A 24,036-nucleotide genomic window follows, 5' to 3' on the forward strand; every position below is an offset into this window, starting at 1 on the left:
TGACACCTGCTGAAATTCCCTTTTCTATGCAACTGTGAAAGATACAGGAGCCCGGTCCTCCTTTTCATAGGGCCACCCTACAGCCTCCACCCCCCCCCCCGCAACACAGTCCTGCCTTGTTGTCATTTTTCTACGTCTGTAATGCTGGCCTCCCATTTTTGGCAGCAGCAGCTGCCTGTGGCTTCTGATTTTGGCTCTAGGCTTTTTCTTGTCTGCACGTAAGCTGCCCTCCCTCCATGGATGACCCAGCTGGGGCAGAGCTCTATGGTGGACAGGAGAGCCGGGGAGAGTTGAGCTTGGCCAGCAGTGGTCACAGGAGGGCGCTCTAGGAACGGTGGCTGATGGTGCTGGAGGGCAGCTCCCCACCTGCCACCCCTGCCCCTAGCCGCCCTGCAGGGAAAGCACCCATCGCTGGGCGGTAGTTTCCAGCCATCCCATTCTTTTTTCTCCCTCAGCTAAGGGGCAGCAGCCGTGTTGCTCCAAACACCCTCATGCTCTTCCACAGCCTGGTGTCCTCCAGGTGGATTGGGATTTTGGGCTGCATTAATAGAAGGATAGCTTCCAAATCACGTGAGGTCCTGGTTCCTCTCTATTTGGCCCTGGTTAGGCCTCATTGCGTCCAGTTCTGGGCTCCACAATTCAAGAAGGACGCAGACAAGCTAGAGCGTGTTCAGAGGAGGGCAACCAGGATGATCAGGGGTCTGGAAACAAAGCCCTATGAAGAGAGTCGGAAAGAACTGGGCATGTTTAGCCCAGAGAAGAGAAGATGGAGGGGAGACATGAGAGCACTTCAAAGACTTAAAAGGTTGTCACCCAGAGGAGGGCCAGGATCTCTTCTCGATCCTCCCAGAGTGTAAGACATGGAATAACGGGCTCAAGATACAGAAAGCCACATTCCAGCTGGACATCAGGAAAAACTTCCTAACTGTTAGAGCGGTACAACAATGGGACCAGTTACCTAGGGAGGTTGTGGGCTCTCCCACACTAGAGGCCTTCGAGAGGCAGCTGGACAACCATCTGTCAGGGATGCTTTAGGGTGGATTCCTGCATTGAGCAGGGGGTTGGACTCGATGGCCTTAAAGGCCCCTTCCAACTCTGCTATTCTATGATTCTATGAATTACAGGAGTTGTAGTCCAGTACATCTGGAGTGCACCCGGTTGGGGGAAGAGCACGAAGTTGCACACTGGACAGGTGCAGAAGCCACCACCTTCCTATCTAACCACTGGTGGATATTTCAGATTCCAACCAAACCACAGCCGACTATTCTACGCCTGTCAAATGGATGGCTGTTTAGGGTGCAAAGTACTTGGTCATTTATTTGCTCTGGATTAGGTGATTTCCTGATGAGTGGCACGTGGGACAGGCTGATGGCTTTCCTAGCAGAAAAACACACGGTCACCCTACGGGGGGACAGCGTTTTTTCAGAAATTCAGACGTACTCGGTTTGTGGCAAAGATTCCAACGTGGTAATTCTTTATTCTGCGGCTCGACTGTAGAATGGTTTGAGACAATGAACTGTAGGTTTACAACATGTTGACAGGAAAAGGGATCTGGAACAAACCCCCCCAATCGCACGCGCCTCCCCCCTAATCCCAAACGCCGCAAAACAAGTGCAGAGTCACAAAATGCTGACCCGCCCCCTGCCCTGTTCTCCTTGTTACAATACATTCTTTAAGTTCCATGGGGAAACGGCAGACGCCGGGCAGGCTTCTCCATCCCACGCTGATAGCAGACAGACAAGCAACATCCCAGTTAGGTCCAGCATCTCCCAGAAATGGTCACGGCTCAAAAGATGCAGACAAGGGACCGGAGCTGGGAGGGACGCACAAGGGGAGAGAGGTTTGGTTCGTGGCGGCAGGCAGAGGAAGACTTGCATGGCCGTAAACATTTCAAAAGAGGGGCACTGGGAGGCCCAGAAAATATCCCACAATTCCCTGAGTGTTGGTAATGGTGGCGGCGGCTTCCTCATCCCATTAGCCTCCAAGGCGGATGCTCTGGATTATCTGGAAGATGGCTGAAAAGGGAAGATCAAGAGGGAAACGTTACAAGGCAAAAGAGGAAGAAGGTTAGAGAGATCCTAAAGCAGCCGCCCCCAACCTGGTGTCCTCTGGATGGGCTGGACGACAACTCCCAGAATTCCCAGGATCTGAAGTGTCCCACATTGGGGGTGGCTGCCCAAAACCTGCAGTCCTCCATGATCACAAGACCCTACGACACTGGTCATGACAGGAGGTTGTGGGCTCTCCCACACTAGAGGCCTTCAAGAGGCAGCTGGACAACCACCTGTCACGGATGCTGCTTTAAGGTGGATTCCTGCATGGAGCGGGGCTGGTGGTGTTGGACTGGATGGCCTCAGAGGACCCTTCCAATGCTACGATTCCATGACATTTCTGTTCTTCTCCTTGCTCTCAAGACAAAATTCTCCCCAGCTCCAGGAGGCAGCCAGAACCCCAAGGTCTCTCTCCCACCCACCCCCTGTTCCCTTAGGATAAGGAAGGTGCCCGAGCTCAGTGCCGGAGCCCCTGCTGTGCCTGCAGATGGTCACGGGTTCGATCCTCGGCAGCAATCTCCAGGGAGGGCTGGAAAAACTCCTGCCTGAAGCATTGCTGCCTGTCAGTGTTAGCTATACTGGCCCGGGTGGACCCAGGGTCTGACTTGTTCTAAGGCAGCCTCCAATGTTCCTGTGATCTGGGCCATGGGCAGAACCGTCACTATTTCAAGAAATAGGAGGTCCAGGACTGGGGGTCCGTCATCACCAGCACCAGGTGCCTGGGGCAGAATCAGTGCAAGCCGCCACCCCCACCCCCGCTAAACTGTCCTCTCTTTTAACAAGCCACACTATGACGTAACGATGGCTGGCATCGCGGTTCGGGTGGGAGAGCTCTGGTCTCAAACAAAGCTCCCTGGGCGGCCATGGGCTAGTCGCTGTTGATTGCTTGCTCTCTCCTACCTCGCAGGGTTGTTGTAAGGATAAAATACAGGCTGGGAGCAGCACAGACAGCACCCTGAGCAGCTCAGAGGGAAGGACAGAGAAAGAGGTACGGAGTAACAAAGTACCTGATCCACAGACCACAAAGACGAAAAGGGCCAAGAGCCAGGGGCCGACGGGGGCTTTGTCCTCCTGGGGTGTCTTCACAAAAGGAGACCAAGACAGGATTAGGGGCCGGATATCCTCCAACCCTTCCGATTATACAATTTAATCCCAGGGCGCCTTCCTATTCCCTTCCCGGGCTCCATTTCTGCAGCCGGGCGCGGGTGGGATTTGGGGCAGAAAAGAGAGAATCCAGCAGCCGGGATGAAAGGGACGTCAAGAGGAGGAGGCAGAGGGCGTGGGGTGAGTGAGGGCTGGTCTTTGCAGGGCGGCGATTTGCAGGGCCGCTTCCCTGTCTCCCAATCCCAGAATTAAAATTAAATAAAAGACGTTAACAGGACTAGAAAGTACTTTGTGGGCAAAAGGAGAAGAGAAGGTTGTCCTTAAAAAAAAGGGAAGAAAGACACGGATTATGCGTGGGTCCAGCCTTTGAGCAGTGGCCAAGTTGGACTACAACCTGGGAGCTGGTGGGGGTTGTAGTCCGGCACCCCTGGAGGAAGGGGGGGCTGGGGAGGGGAGGGGGGCAGCCCAGTTTGCGGCCAGGATTTGTTAGCAACTTGGGTTCTTCTGCCTCCGCATCCTCCTCCGGCTGCCACGTTTACACGGGAGAAAGACCCACGGGGGTGGGGTGAGGGGGTTCAGTGGGGCTGACTCCCAGGTAAGCGTGCATGGGATCGCAGCCTCTCTCTTATTGGGGGGGGGGTGAGAAGCGCTCTCTGGACTCTCCTCAACCCCTCCCCGCCCCCCATCCTTGCACCCCAATATATCTCAGGAGGGGCCCCCCCTCTTCTCCAACCCCCCAAAAGGCCCCAGCCCCAGGAACTCCCCTCCACCACCCCCTCTGCAAAGAGCTAGGATTGGGGGAGGGGATGCTGTGCCCCCCTCCATTGCAGCCTCTTCTCCCGCCCCCCCTCCCCGAAGCCCCATACCGGGGCCCGATGGAGGCCCCCCCTTTGCGTGATGCTCTTGCTGTGCTTCTCGTTGGCCACTTTCATGCGCTGCACCCCAGACATGGCGGGGGGGGGGCGCCGGAGCAGCACCGCTGGAGCAGCTGCAGCTGTGGATGTGGCGCCTTTGGCGAGCTGGGCGAACCCCCCCCCGGTCCCCGCGCACGCGCAGCAGCTCCGCCAGTCCTCTGACGCTCCCATGGGGGCCGCCATGTTGCCCTTCTGCCCGAAGTACCGTCGCCGCCTAATAGCTGCGGCCAGAAATTCCTCCCTTTTCCCGGGCAGCGCGCGGTGTCTTTGAGCAGAGACTCGTGCCGTGGCCATTTGGGGCGGGCTGGGGGCGGGGTATCATCTGCTGGGGGTGTCACCTGCTTTGTTTTCATTTGCGAATCAACCGGGGGGGGGGGGCTTCACCCAAATAAGGCAGGATCTCTTCTCCATCCTCCCACAGTGCAGGACACGGAATAACAGGCTCAAGTTAAAGGAAGCCAGATTCCAGCTGGACATCAGGAAAAACTTCCTGACTGTTAGAGCAGTACGACAATGGAACCAGTGACCTAGGGAGGTGGTGGGCTCTCCCACGCTAGAGGCCTTCAAGGGGCAGCTGGACAACCCTCTGTCAGGGATGCTTTAGGGTGGATTCCTGCATTGAGCAGGGGGTTGGATTCGATGGCCTTGTAGGCCCCTTACAACTCTGCTATTCTATGATTCTAAGTCTGACTCAGGAGGAACAAAATGGGGCCTGCGTGCATCACAACAACAAAACCCCAATTCTTGGACGGGGGGAGGGGAGCCTGCCCACCTTTTCCATCTCCCCTCCCTATTGCAAAAGTTGGTCATTCCCTCTTTTAAAAACACACACACCCAGTCTGTGCTTTCCCTCCTTAATTCCCTTGGGCAATCTCCATTAATAAATAAATTAAATAAATAAATCTCACCTGGATGCACCTGATGCAAGAGAACATTATAGTCCATGCACGCTTATGCCAGCTTTCCCCACCCAGCTGACCCTCCAGAGGTGTTGGACTGCAGCTCCCAGATTCTGGGAGCCGCAGTCCAACGCCTGCAGCCGGGTGGGGAGGCCTGGCCACTCACAAGACTTTGCTTTTCTTCTCAATGGAGCCTCTTGGCCACTCAGCTGATCAGCTCAGCCGCCGGCGTTGTCCCAGCAAAAAGCTGCACGTTCCGTTCACTCTCCCACTTCCATAGTTGCACCCTGGCTGTGAGCGCTTTTCGGCCCCTCCGGTCACCGTCTGCAGAGGACCACCACCCCAGTCCCAGGCCACCACGTCGTCAGATGCCAATAACTGCCCACTGGAATCATTTGTCAGGCTCTTTTTAAGCAATTCACAATTCCTCCCCCGAGAAGGACCACACAGGCCAAAGAAACCTTAGAATCCTAGAATAGTAAGGTTGGAAGGGGCCTATAAGGCCATCGAGTCCAACCCCCCTGCTCAGAGCAGGAATGCGTCTTCCTGCCCTTTGGCTGCTCTAAAGGAATTTCGTTTAAGCCCACATTGGTATTACAACTTCCCAAAAACAGGAGGGAGTGGGTGGGGGAAGCATTCAAATGACCTTCCAGAAGCTGTAATTTGAGGCGAAAAGGAAGGCAGCCTAGATTGCTCTTGTCTGGCTCCAACCTAAGACTTGTGGTGGACGCTGAATGCCTCCCTTGGGGGGCGGATTTCCTTTTAGCTTGAACTTTTGAGGAGTTCCTGCCCACCCTCATTGGCCGGCCCGAAGTCTCTAGGAAGCCCAAAGGAGGGAAGGAAAGCAATGCCCCCCGCCCCACCCTGATACGAGATCCTGGGGATAGGCTGCTACTGCAGATAGAGGGCTCATCACGCCATCCCAGCTTGTAGCCTTTCACAGGCCTCTGGTCTCACGTCCTGTCAAAAAAGCTGCCTTTACTGCTGCCACGTGGCGTGGGCATGAGCTAAAGCAGCCTCCTCCAACCTGGTGCTCTCCAGAGGTGTTGGACTACAACTCCCAGAACGGCATGCTGGCTGGGAATGATGGGAGGTGCAGTCCAACACCTCTGGAGGGGCACCAGGTTGGGGGTGCCTGGCCGCTGCGATGACTTGAGCTCCGTGGAAATCCAGGCAAAGCGCAAGGGCTGCAAATCAGGCCCAGCCTGGAGCCGGACGGGAAGTGGAGCGGCCGAAGGAGGCACACAGGCGGAACGGCTGAAGTGGCTCTTTCGGGCCGATGGTTTTAAAGGTTAAGGGCTTTAAGAGGGTTTGACATTCCAATGTTTATAAGCGAAACAGAAACAATCCCGTCCCACCCGTGCCCCCCCGACCTGTTGGGAGAAAAGCCCTTCTGTTTTTGCCACCAGTCGTAAAGCCCAGAAGCGCTGCAGACGACTTCTTTGAGGTTCGGGTTCAGTGACCTGGCATTCACTGCTGGATGTGCCCTGCCGGTACGCCAGGGGAGCCTTCCCCACGCTGGCGTCCTCCAAACGGCGCCCACGCGGGCTGTGGCTGACAGATGTGGCAGCCCAGCCCAGCCCAGCCGGAGGGCACAGCTTGGGGCCCACTGTGCAAAGGCCAGACAACCTTCCAGGAACAGCCCAGCCGAGGCAACGCCACGCCGGCCCGAGGCTCATCCAGCCAAGCTGCACGTCCACTACTCTTCTCTGCTGTGTTCCCCCCACACCACCACCATAAAGCAAATCCTTGGACATCATTTTGAGGGCAGGTATCGACAGCGCTCATGAATAGGGCCAGCCTCCCTCCCTCCCTCCCTCCCTCCCTCTTCTGCCCCCAGCCTGCCTAGTGTGGGAACTGGTCCATCCATCCCCTGAACCCTTTCCCTTTCAGCACAGGTGGGAACCCCCCTCCCCCTCCCTCCCTCCCCCTCCCCACTGGAAAGAGTGCGTCCGAAGCGCGAGGCCCCCTCCCTCCTCCCTCCCACTTCCACGGCTCTCAAGCCCACCCCAAAAATCCACACCAGGGTTTGGCGACGCCTTTTGATTGGTACTTTAATGTTGTTGTGATCGGCAAGGCTACAAAAGTTCTATCATCTTCCGTGGCATCAGGGGTAACACCTGTCAGATCCGGCGCATGCATCGAGGTCATTACCAAGCCAGTAAAGAAAAGAATGCAAACCCCATTTCCCCCTTTGGGCAAAAACAGAAGGGGGAGGGAGGGAAAGGGGGCAGGCATAGAAAAGGTCCCCCCAATGTCTCTGGGAATGGAGCAACTGGACCGCTGGAAGGGGACGGAGGAAAAGAGAAGCGCCGTCTTTACTCCCACAATCAACAATAATTTATAAGTTTTACATACAATCATCTTTATTTCTTAAAAAAAAAAAACCTGGCTGAAAGACATTTAAAAGCCTCCCTTTGGAGGCAACACCCACCGTTCCTCAACGCAGAAACGGACACGCTCCACAGATGACGGGACGGGCACCCTGTGAGCCACACGGCCTCCGGGGCCCAGCCCACGAGCGAACACCACCCCGCGTGGACTTGAACAGGCAGGCTGTTCTCCCAAGCGAATTAATAGGAATAGGCTGGTACCGTCAGAGGCTGGGGAGAACCGCGATGGAGGAAAGGGGGGCGGGGGGGGGCAGCAGACCAAAATGCTGCTCGTTGCTGTAACAGATGCGCTACGTGGCGCTTTTGGGGGGGTGGTTATAACTGTGGAAAAACTGGAAGCTTATAAGCTACAGTTGCTGGGGTGTTTTCTTCTGCCCCGACTGTTGGGGAAGGGCGTTATGGGTTTTTTTGGAATACTGGGATGGGGGGCGGGAGAGATTTCCCAGCAGGGACGGCGACTACCAGGAGCTGCAGCGGAACACCAGCGCATGAACAGTACCGTCTCCGCCACGCGCCACCAGATGCCGGGGCCAGCGTCACGCGCTGCTCTCGGCCGGAGGAGGCCCCCGGGCCTTGGTGCTCGTCTTCGGCTGCGGAGGCCAGTCGGGGTCGAAGAGCAGCTCTTGAGCCAAACGCTTGTACTTGGCCCGGGGAGGGGCCTGCCGGCGGCACGAGTATCCGGGGGCCAGCTCTTCCAGCTCTAGCTGTGGGGGGGGGAAGACGCCCGTGGCCTCAGTGGATGGCGTGGCACCAAAACAGAACATCAGAAGGGCCCTGAGGCTGGATCAGACCCAGGGTCCCTCGAGTCCAGCTCTCTGTTCGCACAGGGGCCAAGCAGCCGTCGGCCAGGGACCACCAAGGCAGGACACGGAACAACAGCACCCTCCCACCCATGTTCCCCAGCCACTGGTGCACGAAGGCTTCCTGCTTCGAATACTGGAGATGGCACACAACCATCAGGGCTAGTAGCCATGGATAGCCGTCTCCTCCAGGAATTGATCCAACCCCCTCCCCCTGCCTTTTGCCCAAACCTCACACCGTGCCGTGTTCATCACCCACCACACTCCTGCAGCCAAGGATGATCAAGCAGCTCAAGGTTGCATGAGAGGCCGGGGCTACTCTCCAACCTCCCTGCCAGCAGCCCGGACATGCTGTGATGTCATGGAGGGTGCTGAACTTGAGTGACAGATGCCCCCCCCCCCCCAGCTCTGTGCTCCAGGGGTCACAGGACCTTCGGCTGCCGTTGGCTTTGGAGCCACTGGGGAGGGGGGAACCACCCATTTGGAGGTGACCTGGGACATATTTCTATGGCGGCTGTCCTAAAGTCACCTCCTGGGCCGGAGGCCGTCCAGAGGGCGAGAGCTGCGTTAGCCTGTCGCAGCAAAACCAACAAAGATTCTTGCAACACCTTAAAGCAGCCTTCCTCAACCTGGGGCGCTCCAGATGTGTTGGACTGCACCTCCCAGAATGCCCCAGCCAGGCTGGGCACATCTGGAGAGCTCCAGGTTGAGGAAGGCCGCCTTAAAGCCAGCGAGGTGCAGCGGTTAAGAGCGCTGGACTGGGAAATGAAATGAGAGCTAGTGAAATGCAGCCGTTAAGAGCGCTGGACTGGCACTCAGGAGATCCGGGTTTGAGTCCCCCCTCAGCCATGAAGCTCACTGGGTGACTCTGGGCCAGGCACAGACTCTCAGCCTAGCCTACCTCACAGGGCTGTTGTTGTGAGGATAAAAAAAAGAGGAGGAAGAGGAGGATCAGGCAAGCCGACTTGGGTTCCTTGCAGGAGGGGGGAAAGGTGGGATCGACGTGCAATCATAAATTAAATACACAACTAAATTCACCAGATGCCTCTGATGACACGGAGAAGCAGCGTCCTCGGAAACTTGTGCCAGAATAAATCTGTCAGTCTTCAAGACACCACAAGACCCTTTGTTGTTTTTATGAAGGGCACAAAAGCCTTTCAGTGACCTTGGAGCCGTTCAGCAGAGAAACTGATAGTCAGATACTTGTTCCTTCGGAAGGCAGGTGCAGGAAACTCCCCCGGGGATCCAATGATGGGACGCCCGTCCACCCCACCCCCCGCACGACCCGTCCTCACCCCCTCCTGCGCCTCCTCAAGAGCAGCAGCAGCAGCAGGGGAGTCCTCCCCAGCGGCCTCCCCTCCCGCTCTCCAGGGCCGCGTCAGGGGCGTACCTGGGGGTAGGTGGCTTGATTGGGATACTCGTACTTCCGCCTTGTGTAGCAAACGCGCTGCCACAGGGTGTCGCAGTCACAGACAAAGTTCTGAGGAGGAGGAAGAGCAGCAGAATGGAGCGGCACAAGGACGGGGCGCAGCTGGCTGGCTGGCCGGCTGGCACACCCCAACGCACGGCGGAGCCCCAGGCGAGGAGTGGAAGGGCCTCCCCGCCCCCAGGTGCCCCCTGCCTCGCCCCCGCCCCGCAGCCTCACCTCGAGCGAGAGGGAGAGGCCCAGGTTGGCCACGGTCAAGGCCAGGACGATGAGACGCCACTCGTAGGGGACGCAGGTCAGCTGAGGAAAGAGGCGTTATTCGCTCCCCCCTCTCCAGGCAAGAGGGGCAACCGAACACCCTCCAGCAGCAGGGCTTCTCGGGGAGGGGGGGCACGGCGTGGAGCCCCCACTGCTACTGCGCTCTCTCCAAAGTCCAGGAACAGCGGGAACCGTGTCCTCCCTGCCCCCGGCTCTTGTGAGGCGGAGCAGGGCAGCAAGGGCGGAAGCCGGGCTGACAAAAGACAGCAGGGGAGGCGGGGGACCTTTTCCCTCCTTGCACGCGGGGGGGGGGGGGGGGACGGGGACGGAGGGACAAGGACGGGTTCCCTGAGCACACGCACAGCCCTGCCAGGGAGGCGTGGGGTGGGGGGAGCTCTGTGCCGGAGGAGGCACCACGGCGTTTATTTTAGCCTGGGACCACCCAAGTCGGTGGGGGCCAGTGAGTCCGCTTCCCCTGCCCCCCCCCCCCATGTGCAGATCAGCTGCAAGCCGGGATTGGAGCACGCCCCTCCGTGGGCTCTTTATCTGCGGCCCCACCCCTGCTCGCCAAGCCCAGGCCCCCCGAGATAAGGCCGCTGGACGTGGGAGTGCCCGGCGTCCCCCACCCGGGCAGGCCACGTCGCTCACGTCCCCCGGCCTGGCCGCAGGGAGAAGCCAGGGGCCTGCAGGCGCCGTACCTCAAAGAAGTCGTCCAGTGCCGGGAGTGGGCACAGGAGGAGGAACAGCAGGAAGCCGGAGGTGGCGAGGAAGGAGGCCACGAAGAAACCTGCGGAGGACCCGGGAGGCCGGGATCAGCCCGGGGGCACCGGGAGACACAATTATTATTATTATTATTATTATTTATTTATATAGCACCATCAATGTACATGGTGCTGTACAGAGTAAAACAGTAAATAGCAAGACTCTGCCGCATAGGCTTACAATCTAATAAAATCATAGTAAAACAATAAGGAGGGGAAGAGAATGCCAACAGGTACAGGGAAGGGTAAGCAGGCACAGGGTAGGGTAAAACTAACAGTAGAAAGTAACAGTAGAAGTCTGCACAACATCAAGTTTTAAAAGCTTTAGGAAAAAGAAAAGTTTTTAGTTGAGCTTTAAAAGCTGTGGTTGAACTTGTAGTTCTCAAATGTTCTGGAAGAGCGTTCCAGGCGTAAGGGGCAGCAGACGAAAATGGATGGAGCCGAGCAAGGGAAGTAGAGGCCCTTGGGTAGGCGAGAAACATGGCATCAGAGGAGCGAAGAGCACGAGCGGGGCAATTGCCCGCTGGGCAATTGCGTCTCACTTTCCCAACCGAGAACGGCTCAAATCGAGGAACAACGCTGTACAGAGGGGCACGGGCAAACTCCTAGAGCAGCCTACCCCACCCTGGCTGGGGGATGATGGGAGTTGTAGTCCAACACCTCCGGAAGGCCAGGCTCAGGAAGGCTGCTCTAGCCTCCCCCCGGCAAGTGGAGGGAGAGAGAGGCTGGCAGGGGGAGGAGACACGGAACCACGCCTGCCAAGGCCCCGGGAAGGCCCCGTGAGGGAGGCAGCAGCGGCCCCTCCCAGGCCCAGGGGCCCTTCGGCCCGCTGGTTCTTGCGACGCCTCCTCATCCGTGAGGCAACGGCCCACGTGCGAACCCGGCCCGGAGGGCACAGGGCGAGGCGGCAGGGCGGGGCGAGGACCGGCGGCTCTGGCAGGGCGGGGCGGCTCACCGTTGGTGCGGGTGGGCTGCCGGAAGGGCCGCCCCTTGGCGAAGGCCAGAGCCACGATGACGTACTGGAAGCAGGAGACGTAGAAGAGGGTGGTGTTCTCGAAGCTGCGCACGGCGTGGGCCCCCTCCTCCTCCTCTTCGCCCCCGTTGTCCTCGGGCTCCGGCCCGGCCGTGAGGTTCGCGAGGGCGACGCCGTCGGAGTCGGACGTGACGTTGGGGGCCAGAGCGCAGCTCCTGCAGGAGGGAGGGAAGCCCAATGGCAGCGGCAGCTCCTGGCGGACCCGGGGCTGGGGATCCCCTGGCCCGCCTGCCCCGCTGGCCCCACTTACCCCTCCTTCTTGCGGTGGTACCAGGGCTGTCCCTGGACGAGGAGGAAGGCCCCCACCTGGAAGCCCAGCGACAGCAGGATCTGGGTGAGGACGGAGAGCAGCAGCTGTGGAGAAACCAGGCCGGTGGGCGGCCGCTGGGGGGCCAGCTCCTTCCACGCGCTGTTCAGGCTCACTGGAGGAGAGGAGGAGAGTGGGGCGGAGGGAGGGAGGGGAATCAAGCAGGGGCCCCCTCCTGGGACTCCAGCAAGCCACAGCTCGGGAGAGTCTAGCAGACTGGAGCGTGGCCACGTCGTTCTGGACCTGGCAAGCCCAGCTGGACAACCACCTGTCAGGGATGCTGTAGGGTGGATATTCCTGCATTGAGCAGGGGGTTGGACTTGATGGCCTTGTAGGCCCCTTCCAACTCTGCTATTCTGTGATTCTATGACTCTTCTGTGCGTGTCCCCCCCCCTCCACAACATCTTCACACCCTGCCCCCGTCCTTACTAGGCACATGTGTGCGGCCACACACACACGCACACACACACACACACACAGGGGAACATCACAACGCACACGCTAAGCAGACGGACACGGAATTTGTTGCACGATATGCTTTAGCGTGTTCCATTTCCATATTGATCCTCCAAGCAGGAGACAGGAAGGGGCACGTGGATCAGGGCAAAACATGTCAAGAGGGAACGTAAATACTGTGTGCATGTATGTGTGTGTGTGTGTGTGTGTGTGTGTGTGTGTGTACACACACACACACACACACACTAAATAGAGCAGTTCCAATACCACACCAAATCCATACGTGGGTCACAAACTCGCACATAAACGACACTGCAAGGGACGAGTGACCCACAGAATAGCAGAGTTGGAAGGGGCCCACAAGGCCATCAAGTCCAACCCCCTGCTCAATGCAGGAATCCACCCTAAAACATCCCTGACAGATGGCTGTCCAGCTGCCTCTTGAAGGCCTCGAGTGTGGGAGAGCCCACCACCTCCCTAGATAACTTATTCCATTGTCGTACTGCTCTAACAGTCAGGAAGTTTTTCCTGATGTCAAGCCGGAATCAGCAAGGAGGGGCAGGGGGAGCAACGGGGCGGAAATCTCTGCCCCAAGGTGAGGGCAGGACTTTTCCTCCCTGACCGGCGCCCTTTGTTCTCACCGCCCCCGCTGTGATAAGGGCAGCTGCCATGAACGCAATGGGGGGGGGGGATACGCGATTCCCCTGAGGCTGGGGCCAGGGTGCATCTCCTCCCTCCATGCCAGTGGAAGGAGCCTTGGGGGAACTGCTTTTCTCTCTCTTTCCTCCCCCCTGTGTCAACGGGGGCCTCAAAGGCCCTATTAACATGGGGGGGGGAGATTGGAGGGGGAAAATACACAATTTCTCCATTCTTGGGGAAATCACTTCCCCCCCCCACTTCCGAACGTGGCTGTAAAGGCCCTCTTAAAACCGTGGGTCAAGATGGCCGCTAGGGCCCCTATTACCATGGGGAGCGGGAGGGGGGCAAAGTACGCTTTCTGCCCCCCCCAAAAGTGTGTGGTCCCCCCCGCCCCCGCTTCACCAGGCGCTCCGTCAGGCTGGCTCCCGGAACAGGGCTGGCTGAGCAGCGCTCAGCAACCTGGCGTGGCTGGCGCCCTGTGAGCCCCAAGACAGGTCCAGGGGAAACCCACGCCCCGGCTTAAAAACAAGGCAGTCCCCCAGCAGCAGCAGCAGCAGGAGGAGGAGGAGGAGGAGGAGGAAGGCCCAAGTCACTGTGGGGGGCGGGGGGGGGCACTTACTAGTGAAGGCCAAGGATAGGATGATGCCCACGTCAATGAAGAGGTACTGCTTGTCTCCCAGGTTGCCCAGGGTCTGGAAGGGGACGGGGGAAGAAGAAGCCGTCACTCCCCTTCGGGGGCTCCCCGCCCCCTTTCCCAGGCGCCCTCTGCCCCCCACCCCACCCCCACCCACCCGAAAGACGGGCACCTGCCTGCATCCCGAGGGCTCACCGAGTAGAGGAGCAGGACGCTGAGATACTGGATGATGCTGTACAGGGCCATGAACTTGAAGACGCAGAAGGAGGTCATGAGGGCAGCCCGGCCTTCCCTGGGGGGTGTGGGGAGGGAAGAGAAGCGTGCTAGCAGGAGGCCCCTCCAGGCCCCTGCCGACGCCCCCAGGGGCCCTTCCTGGCCTCCACCTACCGGATGAGGTCCGGCACGCAGGAGATGTTGGGCGTCTTGGAGGTGAACGGCGAAGCCACGGAGGCCTCCAGCTCCGAGAGGGAGATCCCGCCGTGGGCACGCTTCAGAGCCTGTCGCGGGGGGAGAGGAAAGAGCAGAGGCCTGCGTTGGAGGCCCCCGGCCAGGATGCTCCCTGAGCCCAGCGTCCCTTCAGGCTCAGCAGCCTGGCTTTGCTCCGCCCCCTCTCTCAGGGTTCCGCGCCGCTCGGGGGGGTCCCACGCGGGCCCACCACGTGTGGCCCCAGGCCGCTTGGTCAACCAGAGAACAACAACTCACCCCGCAGTCATTGGCTCCATCCCCGCACATGCCCACGTAGTAGCTGGAAGACAGAAGCCGGGTTATTGGGGAGGAGGAGGAGGAGGAGGAGGAGGAGGAGGAGGAGGGAGGGGCCCTCCCCCAAACAGCATCCCACCCCCCTCCTGGAGCCAGAGCTCCGTTCGCCGTGACGCCGGAGGGACTCACTCCATCTTCTGCAGGGATTCCACCAGCTGCGTCTTCTGGTCTGGGGCCATGCGGGCGTAGATGGTGCCACAGAGCAGCAGCTGCGACAGACAGACAGACGGACAGACAGACAGAGGTGCCGGCGTGGGCCTCAGAGCAGGACGCCACCGCTAGAATGTCAGGTGAGGGGTGGGCAAGGAAGGAGGCATTGCTTCCGCATGGACTAAGCAGCTGGGGGGCCCTGCGTCCCCTGCCCTGTGAGCCCCCCACCCTTTCCAGGCCAGAGCCCCAGGCTCCCACTTGAGCCCCAGGGAGGCTCACCTTGGGCAGCAGGTCAGGGAAGTGTTCTACGATGACTGCGAAGGACTTTCCACCGATGGCAAAGTGGTAACTGATGCCTGGCCGAGACGCGGGCGCCGGCTCCTCTTCCTCCAACATCAGCTTGATCTCCTGGGAGCCCGGAGACAGAACGGGAAATGGCTCCACTTCCTGGAAGCCCCCCCCCCCCACTCCACAAGGACCGCCCAGGGGCCGGGGCCGGCCAGAGCGCTGCTCACCTCTTTGCTCGCCTTGTCCGGGATCTCCGGCGCGGGGAGTTCATCTGCGTACTGCCAGTTGATGGTGGCTGGCTGCCCGTCCCTGGGGGGCAGGGCCTCCGTCAGAATGACCTTGCCCTTGGCGGGGATCATGCCACACTCCCGGCCCACAGAAATGGCCGTCAGCAGGTTATCTCCTGGGCCACGGAGGGGGAGGAGGGAGGCGGGGAGAGAGGAAGACCATCACAGCCACGCAGCTTCTGCCAGGCAGGCTCACCCCCACCCCCACCCCCACCCCCACCCCACCAGCGCCCTGGCCCCAATCCCCCACCTGCTCTCAGCCTCGAGATGTCACCCCCTCCTCAGAGAACCAGGGCAGCCACACGTGGAAACCACGGCCCCCCTCTGCTCTCCAGGGCAGCCCCCTGAGCAGGAGTTTTCAGAGGGCAGCGGAGGGCGACCAGGAAGTCCCCCCGCCTGAGGACCGCAGGGAAGGCCGGCACCCCTCCCCCCAGCCCAGCCCACCTGTCACCATGACGGAGCGGATGCAGGCCCTGCGCAGCTCAGCCAGGACGGGGGCCGTCTCGGGCTTCAGCGTGTTCTGGAGCATGACGAGGCCCAGGAAGTCCATGCTGCACTCGATGACGTCCCTGCGGGAGAGGACGGCACAGCTGGGGGGGGCGGCAGGCAGGCAGGCAGGCAGGCGGGGGGGGGGGCAGGGGAGGCGTGCCAGTGCCAGTGCCGCCCCTGGGGACAGGGCGGGGTGGGTGGGGGGAGGGCCCCCCAGGACTGACCTGCTGACGTGCTGCACCTTGTGCCAGGTGTACCTGCTCTCCAGCCGCCGGCTGGCCAGGGCAATCACCCGCAGTCCCTGCTGCGTGTAGGACTCCAGCACCGCCGAGAAGTTCTCTGGAACTGAAGGGGGCCGGCAGGCAGCGGGCGTTAGGGCGGGAGCAGCAACGGCCAGGGAGCCCCGGGGCCTCGCGGCACGGGGGTCCGTTGCCCCGCTTCCCCCACCCCCACCTGCCAAAACCAATGCGGCGCCCACTCGAGCCGCTCTCCGGAGCGACCCGCCAGCTCCGTCTTCTCACCCTTTTAAGGCGCAGGAATTTCCGTCCCAAAGGCGAGGGTCAAAGAAGACCCCTGCGAGAAGACCCCGGAGGGTTTGCCCACCCAGACAGCTGCCGACTCCCCCCCCCCACCCCCAGCCCAGAGCAGAGCCCCCTCCGGGGAAACGTGCAAGGCGCACCCGCGGTTCAGGGCGAGGGAACCGGCCGCCGCTTTGGCCCAGGGGCCCCCATCCGCCTGCGCCTGCCCCCTCTGACGGCTCCTCTCATCTCCCAGAGCAAGAGCTGGAGGAACCGCGGACCCAAAGCCGCCACCTGCGCGGGGCTGAAACTCTTCAGGCAGAGGCCGGCTGGATCAGCCTTCCCCAACCAGGTGCCCGCCAGATGTGTGGGAGCGGTCCTACACATCTGGAGGGCACCAGGTTGGGGGAGGCTGATCGAAGCTCTCCCAGATCAGAGGCGCGGCCAGACCCAGGGCCCCAGGAAGGGCGTCTCCTCGCCGCCCGGCGGTCGTTCCCAGGTGCTGGCAGCCAGCCGGGGCCTTTCCGCCGGAGCCCAACCGCCCCCTGCAAAGGCGAGGCGGCCTCCCTTCTCCCGCCCCCTCCGCCCCCCGGCAGCAGCTCACCCGTCTCCTTGTGGCAGAGGCTGCCCACGGTCTCCGGGGCTCCCTTCATGTAGGCCACGAGCCGCTTCTCGCCCAGCGTCCGCGTCACGACGCTCATGCGCTGCAGGCTGGAGGAGAACGGGAACTGCACCAGCAGGCCGACCTGGTGGGCTCTCTGCAAGGGGAGGGGGCGGGAGGGAGGGCAGCATCAGCGCACCGGGGCTCTCCGGGGAGGCAGAGCAAAGTCTGGGGCTGGGGGGGCCTGGCCCTACTCACCATCAACTCCATCAGCTCCTGAAAGGCAGAGAGCGAAAGGGAGGCGTCAGAGCCCGGGCTGCCTCTTAGCCGCCCCCTCTCCCTCCCTCCCTCCCTCCCAGGGCCACCGGCTGGAAGGGGAGCAGGCAGGGGCGGAGCTCCAGGACTCCCCGGGCTGGGGAGGGGGGCCCAGGCGCTGCAGCTTCCGCTCACCTCCTCTTCGGGAGTCCCCTTTGGGACGTCAGGAGGCGTCTGGTCCGGCGGGTGGACGACCGTGGGCTGGATTTGGTCATGCAAAGCTGTCTCCTCCTGAGTGGGCTCCTCCAAGACCTGTTTGAGGGACGGAGCAGGGCGGATGTCACCCGTCAGAACACCCCGAGCCTGCCCCAAACGCCAACGCCACCTGCTCCCCACGGCTCCTGGGGCCGGGCTCAAGGGGGCGCGCTGGCAGGGCGGGAAGGAGGCACAGCGGCAACCGGGAACGTTCCGGAGACCAGCAGGGCTTGTGCGCGCCAGAGGCCGGGTGGGCCGCCTGGAGAGGGGCGGCAGAGTCGCCTGGGCCTGCGGGGCCGGGCGTGAGGAGGGAGCCCCCCACCCCTGGCAGAGCACTCTCTCTCTCTCACCCCCCCGCCCCTGTGCCTTACCCAGCCGGTGGCCTCAAACATCTTGAGGTCGAGGGGGTCCCCCGAGAGACGTCCCCCGATGGTGGTGAGCGAGTGGCAGGCGGCCATGGCGGCCACGAAGGGCGAGTTGCTCAGGCCGGGGGCACGAAGGTCCCGCCCTGCCGGGAGGAAGCTGGCGGGAGAGGAACGAACGGCTCAGGGGAACCTCTGGGCAGCACAAGCGGTGGGGGAGGGGGCGCCCCTCTCCCTCCCCCGGGTCTCCGGCTATCTCCTCGTGGCGCTATTTCATGGAGCCCTGGTGGGGACGTATCCCAGCATGCAGTGCCCAAAGCCTCTACTGTGGAGGAGACGTTTCCCAGCGGGCAACGAGCCCAACTTGCATCCCAGAGTGGGAAGGTGCTTCTATGGAACGCATATAGGATCGCGCCACACAGCGAGGGAGCGCCGGCCGCAGCACCAGCAGGAAGAGGAGGGGCCCTGTGGCTCCGTGGTAGAGAGCCCCCCCCCCCCCGCCTGGCCAAAGGCAGGGGGACCCAGGCTCCATCCCCGGCAGCCCCTCCAGGCAGGGTGGGGAAAAGCCCCGCCTGGCTCCTGGGGGGAGGGGAGAGCCACCGCTGCCAGTCCGTGTCAGCAGTCCTGGGCTGGGTGGAGCCAGGCTCCGGCTTCCGAGGCCCCCGTGGCCTTCCGTGGCCTCCGCTGGCGGGAAGGGACAGGCATCCCCCCACTCACCAGCCGTCCTGGGCTTGTACAAAATCCCAGAAGTCGAGCCCATCCTCAGTCAAGGTTCCTGTCTGCCAGAGGGAAAGCGGACCCCGTCAGCAGGAGCAGGAGGAGATCCCCCTCCCCTCCCCTCCCCTCCCCCCCGCGCCCCCCCCCCCCCCGGAGCTTGGCAGACGGGAGGAACGCCGTACCTTGTCAAAACACATCAAGTTGAGCTGCCCACAGATGTTGATGCGCTGGGGGCTGATGGAGAAGATGCGCTGCCCGCGCAGGCGCCGCTGGGCGTACACCACCCCGGCGGTCATGGCGGCCGGCAGCGCCGGAGGCACCGTGATGGTCAGGATGTCGAGTGACTCCAGGATGATCCGGCCCACGGGCTCCTGGCAGGTCGAGGGGAGCAGAAGCAGGCGTCCGCGTGAGGCCTCGGGGGACGCCGCTCTCGGCCAGCCCTCCCCTGGGTGGCCGACTCCACGTGCGCCGGACTGCGACTCCCAGAACCCTCCGCTCTTCCGAGCTGGGGCTCCTGTCTCTGCCCCCCGGCGCCTGCGCCCTCCTGCCCCCCTCTCCCTAGACCCAACGGCTGACCTGGAGCAGCGCCAGGGCCCCCCGCCCCGGCACTCACCGCCTGCTGCACGCTGCGAATCACCGAGTACAGCATGCCGATCCCGGCGACGCCAACCAGGCAGAGGAGGAACCGGAAGGCGTCTCTGTAGAGGCGGAAGCCGGTCGGCTTCGGGAACAAGATGGAGCAAACCAGCTGCCCCTTGGAGGTGGAGAAACCTGGCAGAGAGAAGAAGAGCCTGAGCCCCCCGAGAGGCAGAGGGGGGCGGGGCGGGAAGCGGGGCTCCCACCCTCCACCCTGGCCCCACAGCTGCCGTTACCTGTCCGGATGACCAGCGCCCGCACAGGCTCCCCGGAGTAGTACCGCGTTTGGATGACGGAGGTGCCGCAGAAGAGCGTGTGCCGTTTATGCTCGTCCGGGTCGTAGGCCGGATCCTGGCGCGGCCCGCTGGCGCTTCGGGCCGGGTCAGGCAGGGCCGTCTTGGTCACGGGGACGCTCTCACCTGGCCGGGGGGGGGGGGGGAAGAGAGATCAGCCTCTCTGGGGGAGCCCGTTTCCCCACCCCCACCCCGGCCAGAGCCCTCTACCGGCCCGTACCCGTGAGCAGGCTCTCGTTGGCGATGGCCGTGCCGCTCAGCAGCACCGCGTCGCACGGCAGCGTCAGCCCCTCCGGAGGCACCTGCAGCACGTCCCCCGGCACCAGCTCCGTGGAGAGGATCTCCTCGGTGTCTGCGAGGAAAACAAGCGCCCGGCTAGTAGAGGCCACGAGGCCACAGCCAGCGCGGGGAGACGCCTCGTCGCCTCCTCCTGCTTGGCCACCCTGAGGGGCCAGAGCACCCCAAGGGATCGCCCAGCCCAGGGCCCGGCCGGAACGGCTCTCGGCGGCTCCCCGAGAGGGGCCTGGTGCTCACTCACCGTACGTCCCCCGGTACACGGTCACCCGGATGATGTTGTGGGCAGCGACCATGTCGTGCAGCAGGATATATTGCTGGAGGGAGGGAGGGAGGGAGGGAGGGAAGGGCGTTAGGGGCCACGTCCCACGAGCACAAGCCAGCGCGGTGCAGAGGCTTCAGCCTTGGACGCGGGAGATTTGGGTTCTGGTCCCCACCGTGCCACAAAGCTCCCTGGGGGATTTGGGGCCGGCCACCGGCTCTCCGCCTGGTCTAACGCACAGGGGTGTTGCGGGCGATAAAGACGGCGCAGAGGCGGCCCACGGAAGCGGCCCTTGAGCTGCTCGCAAGAGGGGAAAAGGCAGGATGCGAACGCCGCCGATCCCATCATCAGCTCAATCCGTCTGCTGCTTTCCCACAAAACGGCAGCGACCCGGGGGCTGACACGTCCGTCGCAACAGGGGGACGTTACAGGGATGAGCAACAATTCAATTCACCGATACGAACGTTTCAAGTCCACGACACACTGGGGCAGCGGCATCAACCGCTTTGCCACACCACAGCCTGCGTCAGCAATGGGTAAAGCGGGAGACAGAGCTGAGGACCCCGGAGCCCTGCCCCAGCGCATTAACTGGCGCATTAACAAACAATTCCCCCCCCACACACACACGCACACACACGCACATCCCCCAGAAGCAGCAGGAGCAGGGAACCGCACGGAGCCTCCTTGCGGCGGATCTCTCCCTGGCGTCCCACGCTCATTCCGGTGCAGTTCTTAAAGCGCCAACAGAGACCGGGGGGTGGGGTGGGTGAGTTCTTAGTCTCCGGAAGTTCCCTCCAAGCAAGAGATGCTCCAGAGCCCCCCTCCGACATCACCGTCCCCCTCCAACACATCCTGACGGGCGGCGGGCGGCTCTTCCGCCTGGCAAAGCACCCCTCAGGGGGCGGCGCCTGGCCCCGAGGACTGAGGGGCCCCCCCCTTCTGGATACCTTCCGGATGGTGTAGAGGGAGGAGCCAATCGAGACGAGCGACATGAAGAGGATGGCCGAGGCGTACAGGTAATAGTTGTCCAGGGACCACAGCACCATGCTGAAGACTTGGAAAATGTAGAAGGGATTCAACACCTGGACGGGGCGGGGGTTGAGAACAGCAGCCGATGAAGAACACCGCACACCCCGGGTGCCCGGGGGAGGCAGCCGCCAGCCAGCACTGGGACTAAGGCTGCCCCCCCACCCCCACCCCCACCCCACCCCCGCGCAAACCTACCTCCTTGATGAGGAGTTTGGGGAGGGAAGGCACTTGCACGTCGATTTGGTTGGCTCCAAAGAAAAGCCTCCTGGAGACAGAGAGGGGGGGGGGAGAGGCGCTCGGAATCAGGCAGGACACGCTCTCTTCCAACGCTGCCCCCCCCCCCAGTCCCTTGGGGCCTCGGCAGGCAGGCAGGCAAGCAGAAAATGTTAAGTTTAAGAAAGTAAAAGGCTTGCGTAGTCATTAAAATTGTGTGTGTGGCTATCTCAAGGCTAAGCAGAGGAAGACTATCTGTGAGCAATGACCTTGAGATAGAAGCTGTAGTGGGAACCTTGCCAGGATTCTCTAAGATATCATGGTGTTAATGGTATGAATATACCAAAGGTCCTTGAGGCTGGGTTAGCCTAATCACAGCTGTATGTAATATAGATAAAAGCCGCGTATATATGTACACGTGCATAGCTTTTGTCACTCTGCACAATGACACGGAACTGTAAAGAAGTCTGAAGCTGATAAACTTACTCTGCTAAGTAAGACCTGCATTGTGAGCTGTGTTTCTGAGCGCAAACAGAATTCCCAAGGAAAAGTTCTGGCCCCAACAGCAAAGGCCGCCCACTCAGCGCCAGCTCCTCCCAGCCCCGCTGCAGCTGCTCTTGGCCGCCCGGTCGTGCGCCTCGCCCTGCTCACCGGTAGTCCTGGGTGCCGCGCGGGAGGCCCGTCCCGTGGGTGGAGTGCAGGGAAGAGCACGGCTGCCCGAGGTCCAGGGCCGTCAGCCGCTGGAAACACTGGGATTCGGCCCTCCAGAGGTAGCGCACGTGGTGGTGGACGAAGCAGCGGATCTGGAAGCGGAAGCAGGGCCGTTGCGAGCAGGAGCCCAGCCAGCCGCCCCGCCCGGCCCCGCCCGCCCGGCCCCTCTCGCCCGGCGTTGCCCACACTGGCCGGCAGCGAGGGTGCTCCCGCCAGGCTTTGAGGCAGGGCTCTTCCCCGACGCGGCCTGGACCAGGGCGGGGATGGCGGAGGGGCGCAGAGCCCCTTCTGCTCACCTCCGCCTGCTCCCCGCACGTGGGCAGAGACAGGAGCCCCTCCTCGCAATCCCAGTCCTCCAGCTGGCTGGCCTGGCACAGCGGCCTCTTGCTCTCCGACAGCTGAGGGGAGCCCAAGGGGTCGGATCCAGGGGCAGAGAGAGAACCGACCCGGACCCGGGACCACGTTCGGAACTGGTCCTGCAGGAGGAAGGAGCGGGGGTGGGGGAGGGGTTAGCGGCTGTCAGCAGCCCTGAAGCCCAGGCGGGGTCTTCGGAGGGACTCCGATGCCCATCATCCTCACCGCGCCCTTTAGCCCAAGGGGAGGCTCCCAGTTACGGCCTCTCCGTTCCCACAGCCAGCCTGGGAAGCCGGGCGGGGGGCATCATGGGCCCAGGGTCACCCGCCTTCCGGCCCAGCCCTCACCCACCCAACCAGGGCCCTTCCTTCCCCTGGGCCAAACGCTGAAGGCCCCAAATCCTATTTAGAGAGAAGGGGTGAAGCAAGGAGGGCTCAGGAGCAGCCGTGCCACGGAGGGGGCCCCCCAGCTCTCGCCCCCTCTTTAAAACATGCAAAGAGAACGGAATCAAGATGTGTGCCCCCTTCGCATAGCTGCGGCAGGCGCCTCTCACGCCAGCTGGGAACAAGAGGTCCCGGCAGGGCTAGGAAGGGGCGTGGGGGGGGGCGTTCCTGAACAGAACACACGGGGGGGGGGGACGGGGGCACAAAACAAAGGAAGAGTGGAAGCCGCCTTATGTGGAGACGGACCTTCAGCCCAGGCAGCCCAGGATGGCCGACACGGACTGGCAGCAACGGCTCTGCAGGGGTCAGGGGCCTCCAGCATGCAACACCGGGGCTCCCCCGCTGAGCTGCGGCCCGGCCCTGCATGGGCACGTCAGGTCAGAGCACAGGAAGAACCCTGCAGGATCAGGCCAAGGCCCAGCTGGCCCAGCATCTGCTCCAGTGGCCGACAGGCTGTCTGCGGGAAGCCCACGAGAAGGACACGAGTGCCACAGCTAAAGGGAGCCGTCAGGACGAGCAGCCACGCATAGCCCCCGCCTCCTGCTCCTCCTCCTCCTCCATGAATTGGTCTAATCCCCCCCCCCTTTTAAAGCTGTCCCAATGAGCGGCCCTCACCACATCTAGCGGAGGGGGATCCCATCGTTTCAACTACTTATTTACAATGCTTATATAGAGAGGGGATAAAAACAGCGGGGGGACGCCGGCCGGCCCCCTTACCGTGGTCCTGAGCAGCAGCAGCCGGGCATCCCGCAAGGGCACCGAGCGGCAGGTCCACTTGACGCTGAGCTCTGGCAGCCAGTAGAGGAAGAGGAGGAGGAAGCCTCCGCTGCAGACGGTGCCCAGCAGGACCAGCGCCAGCTTCCAGCAGCAGGGGCTGTAGCCAGAGATTTCCTGCGGGGGGGGGGGGGGGGACACACGGCGTCAGGCCCCACAGCGGAAGGGAAACGCCCCAAGGCCGTCGCCTGGGGATACATCGGGGCAAGCGGGGGAGCCCAAACCCGTCCCCTCGGAGGGGCGCTTTCCCGGCCGTACGCAGAGGCAGGCCCGCCCGGGTCCATCTAGCCCAGGACTGCCGACACTGGCTGGCAGCCGTGGCTCTCCCTCCACCGTTTCAGGCAGGAGAAGAGAAGCCCCGGTCCCACCTGGAGGTGCTGATGGGACGCACCCCTGGGGCCTCTGCCCCACGCCCACCGCCCCACGCCCACCGCCAACCCCTCTTCCGCAGCTCTCCTGAGGGGAACATCTCCTGCCCTTTCTACTCCTGTTGAAGGGGGAGCAGAGGTCCTGGGCCATGTAGCCCAGCATCGCCTGCCCTGACTGGCTGCCCCAGCAGCTCTCCCTCCGGGGGTTCAGGCAGGCAGCCCCCCCCCCCCCCCCGGCCCGACCAGAGATCCCAGCAGCCCTTCCACCGGGGAGTCCTCTTTCCTGCAAGGCAGAGGCGCCAC

The 24,036-nt window shown here is 62.1% G+C and overlaps 2 protein-coding genes across 3 annotated transcripts in view; both read right to left on the reverse strand.

The window, feature by feature from the left end:
• Positions 1-1,444: 1,444 nt before the first annotated feature.
• Positions 1,445-4,177, reverse strand: LOC134406208 (stress-associated endoplasmic reticulum protein 2-like). Its single transcript, XM_063137520.1, has 3 exons — positions 4,022-4,177; positions 3,059-3,131; positions 1,445-2,015 (listed from the first exon to the last, which is right to left on the reverse strand). Exons 1-3 carry the CDS (start codon positions 4,103-4,105, stop codon positions 1,975-1,977), a joined length of 198 nt encoding a protein of 65 aa, XP_062993590.1. The 5' UTR covers positions 4,106-4,177; the 3' UTR covers positions 1,445-1,974.
• A 2,819-nt stretch (positions 4,178-6,996) lies between these two features.
• LOC134407039 (polyamine-transporting ATPase 13A3-like) overlaps positions 6,997-24,036 on the reverse strand; it is a 28,356-nt gene continuing 11,316 nt past the window's right edge. The window contains exons 4-33 of one of the 2 annotated variants that reach the window (XM_063138778.1): positions 23,309-23,482; positions 22,091-22,270; positions 21,735-21,886; positions 21,066-21,135; positions 20,789-20,923; positions 19,824-19,896; positions 19,506-19,637; positions 19,229-19,411; positions 18,970-19,127; positions 18,539-18,727; positions 18,357-18,418; positions 17,649-17,799; positions 17,218-17,334; positions 17,026-17,043; positions 16,771-16,924; positions 15,873-15,993; positions 15,604-15,728; positions 15,100-15,275; positions 14,864-14,992; positions 14,564-14,643; positions 14,378-14,420; positions 14,063-14,172; positions 13,871-13,967; positions 13,661-13,733; positions 11,890-12,061; positions 11,562-11,794; positions 10,544-10,632; positions 9,807-9,887; positions 9,552-9,641; positions 6,997-8,065 (exon numbers count right to left, since the gene is read on the reverse strand). In XM_063138778.1, coding sequence (XP_062994848.1) covers positions 7,898-8,065; positions 9,552-9,641; positions 9,807-9,887; positions 10,544-10,632; positions 11,562-11,794; positions 11,890-12,061; positions 13,661-13,733; positions 13,871-13,967; positions 14,063-14,172; positions 14,378-14,420; positions 14,564-14,643; positions 14,864-14,992; positions 15,100-15,275; positions 15,604-15,728; positions 15,873-15,993; positions 16,771-16,924; positions 17,026-17,043; positions 17,218-17,334; positions 17,649-17,799; positions 18,357-18,418; positions 18,539-18,727; positions 18,970-19,127; positions 19,229-19,411; positions 19,506-19,637; positions 19,824-19,896; positions 20,789-20,923; positions 21,066-21,135; positions 21,735-21,886; positions 22,091-22,270; positions 23,309-23,482 — 3,735 coding nt within the window. In that variant the 3' untranslated portion in view covers positions 6,997-7,897. The remainder of the gene's footprint in view (positions 8,066-9,551; positions 9,642-9,806; positions 9,888-10,543; positions 10,633-11,561; positions 11,795-11,889; positions 12,062-13,660; positions 13,734-13,870; positions 13,968-14,062; positions 14,173-14,377; positions 14,421-14,563; positions 14,644-14,863; positions 14,993-15,099; positions 15,276-15,603; positions 15,729-15,872; positions 15,994-16,770; positions 16,925-17,025; positions 17,044-17,217; positions 17,335-17,648; positions 17,800-18,356; positions 18,419-18,538; positions 18,728-18,969; positions 19,128-19,228; positions 19,412-19,505; positions 19,638-19,823; positions 19,897-20,788; positions 20,924-21,065; positions 21,136-21,734; positions 21,887-22,090; positions 22,271-23,308; positions 23,483-24,036) is intronic. The other variant, XM_063138779.1, reaches the window with a different exon arrangement.

Source organism: Elgaria multicarinata, chromosome 11 (assembly GCF_023053635.1).
Source record: "Elgaria multicarinata webbii isolate HBS135686 ecotype San Diego chromosome 11, rElgMul1.1.pri, whole genome shotgun sequence".
NCBI classification, from domain to species: domain Eukaryota; kingdom Metazoa; phylum Chordata; class Lepidosauria; order Squamata; family Anguidae; genus Elgaria; species Elgaria multicarinata.

Bases quoted from the DNA above. Each gene is read 5' to 3' on its own strand.
- LOC134406208 (XM_063137520.1), bottom strand. From the start codon at position 4,105: ATGTCTGGGGTGCAGCGCATGAAAGTGGCCAACGAGAAGCACAGCAAG. The intron at 3,132-4,021 runs GTATGGGGCTTC...CCTTTTGTGAAG, and splicing joins GGGGCCTCCATCGGGCCCCG to ACACCCCAGGAGGACAAAGC. The intron at 2,016-3,058 runs GTACTTTGTTAC...TTCCCTTTTCAG, and splicing joins CTTTGTGGTCTGTGGATCAG to CCATCTTCCAGATAATCCAG.